Below are 7819 nucleotides of genomic sequence, written 5' to 3' on the forward strand. Positions count from 1 at the left end.
CCGTTTAGCAGGAAATCGCGTAAAAAATGGAGGGGGGAGGCTAGCTTAATGGCAAGCTAAACTCCCCCATACCAGAAAAAAATATATAAAGTAGTCCTATCAAAAAAACCAATATACCAGATTTTGTTGCTTTTCTGCTGCTTTAAGATAGCGCTAAAACATTTACAAAAAATAACATTGTTTAAGAAATACCACTCAGCACTGCACCGCCGTATTCGAACACTGACACTAACAGAATTAGTTGCTTGCACTGAGTTTGATATAAAAATCATTATATCATCGAATTATGTCAATTTTCGATTTTGTTTGATTACTAACCGTAACATATCGAAATTAAATAGTTTATCCCGGGCGACCGCACCGCGCGCTCTGAGTTCCGTTGCCCGATTCTCTCAGAATTTGTTGCTTGCATGAGTTTGGTATAAAGATAATCTGCAAGCATCGTACTATCAAAATATATTGATTTTTTTATTTTGTTGCTAACTGTAACATGTAAAAATTAAGTATTTTATCCGGGCCGACCGCACCTCGCGCTCTAAGTTCCCTTAATTGCCCAATCCTCCCAGAATTTGCTCGCATAAATTTGCTCGTATAAAAATAATCTGCAAGTACTATGCAAGTATTGTACTATTGAAATATAACAATTTTCGCATCAGGAAATATTTTTTACCAGGGCGGATAAAGGTACGTAATGTAACTGTGGCATTAAACAAAATCAATTGTATCTTGCAAATAAAAGACATGCTCACAGACAGTAATACATATGAGATCATCAAAGTAGATCCGACAAAAGAATTAACTAACAAATCTTATGCTCTGTTTTTTCGAGGTGGAAGAGTCAAAAATACATAGATAAGAAAACATATAAGAGTTAGTTATATAGTGATGGAACTATCCCGAGAACCTATGGGTTGCGCAAGAGCCACAAATCGGTTTCTTGTTACGTATAATAATTTTATCTATCAATAGTTTTTTATATAATCTTTCTAATTTTTTATATATTATAAAAAACAGCATTCCACCTGTCTTTAGCCATATAACCAGCAGCTTCCATTTAGTTGAAAAACTTGATGGTTTCTGCTTGGATCAGGGATACAAATTGACATCCTTAGATGTGATACCATTATTTATAAATGTTCCCACAGACATGGCTATTAAATGCATTTCAAACAGATGGAGGAATCTAATTTCCAAAAGTACATTAATTCTACATGATGAATTCATCATGACAGTTAAACTTGTTTTGAATTCCACGTTTTTTGTATTCAGTAATGTTTATTACAGACAGATTTTTGGCACACCCATGGGCTCGTCGTTATCTCCTACAGCTGATTTAATTCTCCAGAATATTGAAAGCTAGTAAAGCTGTTAAATTATTGCAATTATCTTTTAATGTTTGATATGTGGATGACATTTTGGCAACTCCTTCTAATATGCTGGAGACAACACTAGAAGTTTTTAATTCTTTTCATGAACGTCTGCAGTTCGCTATAGAAAGTGGGTGAGAGTGAACACATTAAATTTTTTGGAAGTCACTATCATTGTTTCCAATAATATAATATAATTAAATTTGATTTATTTAGGAAGAGTTCCTTCTCTGGCAGATTCATTAATTTTCTTTCGCACCATCCTCTTAGCCATAAAAAAAAGGCATCATTCTTGGTTTAATAGACAAAATAATTCTTCTTTCCAATCCTTGTTTTCATGAAAAGAATCTTATTGGTATTATAAAAATTAAATAATTGTTATCCGTTATTTATTTTTACTACTATCAGATCTAGATTAAAATATCTTTTTAGTAAGAAACAAGACCTTCTGGTAAAAGATTGCTTTAAAAGATGTTCATTTTTTCTTATGTCAGTAGTATATCTGAAAAGTTTCTTAGTATTGCAGAAAGATGCAAGATTAAAACGGAATTTTCGATTCCGAATACATTAAAAAGCTTCATAAAAACAAGGAAAGATATGTTAGAATCTTTATCACAAAACAATATTGATTACAAAATTGCATTCAAAGATTGCGACGCAACAATGTCAGTCAGACAAAGCGACAGCTAAAAATCAGAATGCATGAGCATTGCTCTGATATCAAGAAAAAAAGTGGTGCTTTATCTGTCATTCCAACCATAGATTACAAGAAAATCATGCAATTGATTGGGAGAATGTTAAGATTATAGATAAGAAGGATAATTATTATAAAAGGCTAACATCTGAAATGATTCATATCACAAAACAGAAGCATGATCTAAACAAAGTGATGCTGAATCCCTCTCAGAATCCTGTTATCCTATTGTCATCAACTTGTTGCTACCTATCTAATACTAACGTTTCTTTCCCACTTCCTTTTGTTTTCCTCTTCTCCGTTTATCCACGTCTATTTCTTTTTTCCCCCATTCGTCTTACGGAATATAGAACGTTACTGAATATGTCTTTATCTAATCATTTGAACAGATACTGGATTATTATCGACCTTCGTCATAATGGCATCAGAGATATTTTTTATTGAGTAATTCTCACATTCCTTCATAATTATTTCTTTTTACAATTTCATATCTTCTATTCTTGTATTTATTTCTTTTTATACCTTTAACATTCTTTTCTTTTAATTATGCATACATCCTTGACTATCCATTGCCTTTTCTCATTGGTCAGAATTTGACCTAACCGATTTTATTAATTTGAATTCTCACTTGCATCTGCGGACTGTGGAGTGTTCTTTTACAACACTGACATGTATTAACCATAAACATTGCTACGCACAATTGTACTCTCTTAATTGCATCCAATGGACCACATGGCGTGACGTTTGACGCAATATTAGGAAACAGACAACGAATTTCGTAAATATGATGTAATTGTTAGTTATGGTTTAATGTACTAATTATGTATGTCCACTGAAGGTGGGCTTACAATTAGTATAAGCCGAAACGTCTGGATTTTTGAAATATATAGTAATTGTAGCTAATGATATCTAGCTTGTCTCTTTGTTCTTTATTTTCTTAATGTATTATATTCTATTTACATTTTCTCGTAATAGGAAATAACGATGAGGATAAATACATTTTGTATGATCATAGAATTTTTTATCACATACAAACATTTATATAATAATCGAATGTATTGACATAAATATATAATATGTGTTAACAAAAATATATAAATTGCGTTTCGAAATTCATCACTAGTACTGAAAAAAACCTACACATATAAAACAAAAAAATCTTTAATAGACGTTTATTAAACATCTATTATGGAAATTGAAAATCTCCATTAGACGTCTACATATATTATCTTGGACAATAATTGTAAAATGGCGGACGTTCAACTGGAAATTGCTTTGGTAACGTTAATTAACATTCCATGTTTACAGATCAGTGATTTTACTGTCGTTCTACGCAAACTTCACTGTACGTGCGCAAAACTTGGTGCAAAATGTTACTTCATCTTTGAATAATATTCCCTATAACATTTTCTACATTTGCAAATGTTAGCAACAGATTATGTTTGCCGAAAAGCCGCATATGCGTGCGAAATATGCTTTGTTTTGTCGTACTGTTAGCACACTTTTAGTAAATATGCACCAATCTATCAGCAAAATATGTGACAGAATAGCGATTAAAAACGAGCAGATCTGTTAAACGCATTGACGATAGACATCAAATAATTTTATTATTGTAAAAATATCAGCATTTGTTACACAATAATACAATTTGTTGGTCAAAATACAAATTAGCAGTCAATTGAACAGGTCTATTGAACATATTGAAGACAGCTTGAAAATCTATTAACTGGTCATATTTATTTGAGCTTTGATTGACCTTGAAAGCGCGGTTAAGGTCAACATAAAAATCATAAATAGAAACTCCTATTTTTCGTCACATATTCTTGTAGATGACATTGAGAGCTTTTCAAAACATTATGAAATTATTTTTCATTAAGTATTTTTTGATTAATAAAAGTTACAGGTTGCGTTCCGTAATCACGCTTTTGGTGCTTACAACATTCACGGGATCATTTAATTTGTTGTTTATCAAATATTAAACATGGCACCATACTTACAACGCATAAGCGTTAATAATTAATTAGCGTTTTTAATTTGATTTCAAAATGTTTTTCAAATTTGGTTTATATTGAAGATCAACTTAATTGAAGAGTAAGTTCCGGTTTTAGTATTATTGTTCCGCTGACATTTGTTTCTTCTTTGGTAATATCTCACAAATAAAATATTTGCTAGATATGACGTAGTACATGACGTTTGATCTGTGTACCAAGTAATATGAAATCCATTTGTTTGTAGAAAATTCGCTTATACAATATAATTTCGATATTAGTTGTCTCGAAGGAAATATGCAATTTTTTTAAAGGGCTGTTTTAGTCCTAAACATGCACTAATAAAAAAAATGTGTGTCTTATTTTAATTTAAAATGCAACATTAAAAACTCATCAAAATCGATGAGAACACTTCCTTGTGTATTTTCTTGTTAGCATTACTAAAAGATTTTTAGAAATTGAACGTATTATATTTGTTTTAAGCTAGGCTCCTGACTAGTCCGCGGCCATACTGGAATCATGAGTCATAAGTAAGAAATGACACGTTATAATTTCTTACATGCCATTTGTAAAAAAAGAAAATTTGAATGAAAAAAATAGGATTACTTTAAAACACTTGTAAAAATTGAAATTATCCTTTTCCTCTCCTAATAATAAATAATCGTAAAAGACCTATTCAGGTAGGAAATACATAGTTTGATAGCAGTTGAAAGGAGTAAAAAATATGCTTTAATTTACGTATAAAATTCAAAGATAACAGACATTAACTTTCCATTTTTGTGAATTTAAACAATATTAATTTAAACTAGACCGCGTAAGTGAATAAATTTGAGAGCGCCTTCTATCGTCATGGCTGTATTTTGGTGCCTAATAAATTCTATATGAATTTGTAAATCCATTATTGACCTATTTAAACTACGCACCAAATCAAAGTCGGACTTGCAACGCAATCATTAGCTGAAGTTGGAATAGTGAAATTACAATTGATCTTCATTCCTTAATAATTCGATGCGACTAAGCATTTTAAAATACTGCGAAAAACGTACCTCTAACATACATTCTTATTTAATCTACTGGTATCTACTGGTTATTGCGATAAATATTTCACATGCCTCGGTGGTCGAAAACGCCCGCTCCGAAAAGTCGGGAGGTCCCAGGTTCAAACCTTGGCTGAGGTAATATTTTTCGCAATAAGTCTTCGCAGTATTTTAAAATGCTTAGCCGCATCGAATTATTAAGGAATAAAGATCAATTGTGATTTCGCTATTCCAACTTCAGCTAATGATTGCGTTACAAGTCCCATTTTGATTCGGCGCGCAGTTTAAATAATAGATAATGGATGGCTGAATAACAGATTTAAAAATTCATAGAATTTATTATTAGCAACAAGATCCAGCCGTGACCGTAAAAAGTGTTTTTAAATTTATTTACGAATTTGGTAAGTACGAGACAAATCATATTTTCATAATTAAGCACATAATAACCAAATGGCATGCAAGACAAAATTTCGTTGTCAACGCTTCATAGTTAGGGTTTATCCAGACAAACTTGCATAGCTGCATAACTATATACATACAAAAAATTATCCAATCGCCATTTTACGTTTGTTCTCGTAATAGAGATACGATATTGGATAATTTTCTTTATGCATGTGATTATGCAGTTACGCAAGTTTGTCTGGATAGGCTTTAAGGGCCGAGTCAACGCAAAGTTCTTGGCTGAGTAGTCAGGGGCCCTAAGATTTTTATTAAGAATAACAACTTATGTTTTAATTATTACATTATTGCAATGATTGCATGATTATAGCATTATTGAGCAAACGGCACTAAGAGACAAACGCAATGCAGCTCAAATATTTTTGGATGAGTGGAGTACTATGGAGAGAAACAGACCAACATTAAAATTATTACAGGAACTTCTTACAAAAGCTAAATTATTTAGAGCTGCTGACTATGTTGCATGTGATATATTAAAACGTAAAGTATAAAACTTTATTACACACACACACACACACACACACACACACACACACACACACACACACACACACACACACACACAATTTTTTTTAATATGTTAAAAAATTAATTATATTTACTTATTACTCTATTTTTATTACAGAGGAAAGACCAAAAAGGCCAGATTATGGTCCAGCTGCTTCTGTCGATATAAGTGATGAAGCCATAGATAAATTAGTACATGATAAGCTAATGCTTTTACAAAATACATTTCCTGATCATTTGTTGGAATGTAATGCCAATCATAAATCAGCAGAGGAAAAACATGCAGACGATATGCCATATGGAGGCTCGATTCAAGAATTAAGTTCTGAAGAATTGCCAGTGCCAGTTATTTCTTAATAGCTGCAAATAACTCGCAGAAAAATGTTTATATGAAGAAATATTTTATATTAATCTAGATTTATAATTTGTCTATTGTAATATACATGTGAATAAATAAATGTTATATTTTGAATAATTTGAATTAAAGAGTCTATTCTGAATGCTTGCTTGCATGCACGTGTGTGTGTAATATGAGTCTGGGTCATTTTCCCTCGTTCAAGCCGACATAATGTCGTGATTTAGCGCAACATAATTTTATGTTATAAAGCTATGTTTTAATAGATGAATGGCATTGTTTCTTATGGCTTCTTGTTATTGCAACATGCAGCTTGGAATGGGGAAAACCGTAAAATTCGGATTCTGGTAATATATGATTATAGACAGGGTTGGGAAAGTTACTTTGTAAAAGTAACTAGTTACTGTTACAGTTTTTGTCTCTCAAAAAGTAACTAGTTACCGTTACAAGTTACCGACTCTGAAAAGTAACATGTTAGTTATTTAAAAAATAACGAATCGTTATTTTTTAGTTACTTTTCAGTTACTTTTAATAGAACATTAGCATTATAAAAAAGACTGATTTATATTTACATATTACATAATTTTATTTAAAAAAGAAAACTAATGCGCATATTTAAATATGAGTATTTAAATATTTCGCATAATTACAATCAACATTACGATTAGGTGATCGAGCGAAAGTGTTGCATAATTTTGATCCATGAAAGTGACAATTTAATATATATAAAGTAACTGTAAAAATAACTATTAAATTAGTTACCAGTTACTTAAAAAATCTAACTAACAAGGGAACCTCGCGAAGTGTTAAATTCTGATCTTAACGAAACTTTTTACACATGTAGGTTACCTAAATAGATGAATTTAGAAAATACCAATATGTGCCTCAAACGGTTTTAAGGGGTGAAACCACCCCTCATATGTAAATTAATTTTTTTTTCGTTATCTCTAAAACTAAAGATATAAAAATTTTATAGTTTTACAGTAAAATCACCTTTTTTTACTTACGGCATCATTAAAAAAAATTTATTTACAAAAATTTTCAAAAATAAATTATTTTTCAAAATTGTTATTGACGTGAATAAATACGTATAATTTTGTCGTAAAACTTTTGTGTAAAACATTTTTTAATATCTCAAATAGTTTTCTAGATATAATGAAAAAAAGTTACGAAATCACTTTAATATAAAGAAAATGATTTCAAAATCATTTTTTTCGCTGCAACTGATATTTTCTAAATTCATCTCTTTGTTATCTATATGTAAAGTTTTATTAACCCTAGACTACCACATCTGAGTAAAATTTACCCGGACCATTTTTGAAGTGCGTGCCATTCCGACAGGGTTGAAGAAGTGGGGTCGCGATGTGGGGGGGAAAAACTTGCAAGTGTCCTCTACAATCTTCCATCATAAG

At 31.0% G+C, this 7819-nt stretch overlaps 1 protein-coding gene across 1 annotated transcript; it reads left to right on the plus strand.

Moving 5' to 3' along the window:
* Positions 1-5841: 5841 nt before the first annotated feature.
* On the plus strand, positions 5842-6526 carry LOC105459884 (protein Tube-like; the record flags this gene model as incomplete). Its single annotated transcript, XM_011706226.1, has 2 exons — positions 5842-6025; positions 6171-6526. Coding segments are annotated over 2 exons (423 nt in total), but the record flags the coding sequence as incomplete, so codon positions are not given.
* Positions 6527-7819: the final 1293 nt, after the last annotated feature.

This window comes from Wasmannia auropunctata, unplaced genomic scaffold, assembly GCF_000956235.1.
Source record: "Wasmannia auropunctata unplaced genomic scaffold, wasmannia.A_1.0 LD333496.1, whole genome shotgun sequence".
Taxonomy (NCBI): domain Eukaryota; kingdom Metazoa; phylum Arthropoda; class Insecta; order Hymenoptera; family Formicidae; genus Wasmannia; species Wasmannia auropunctata.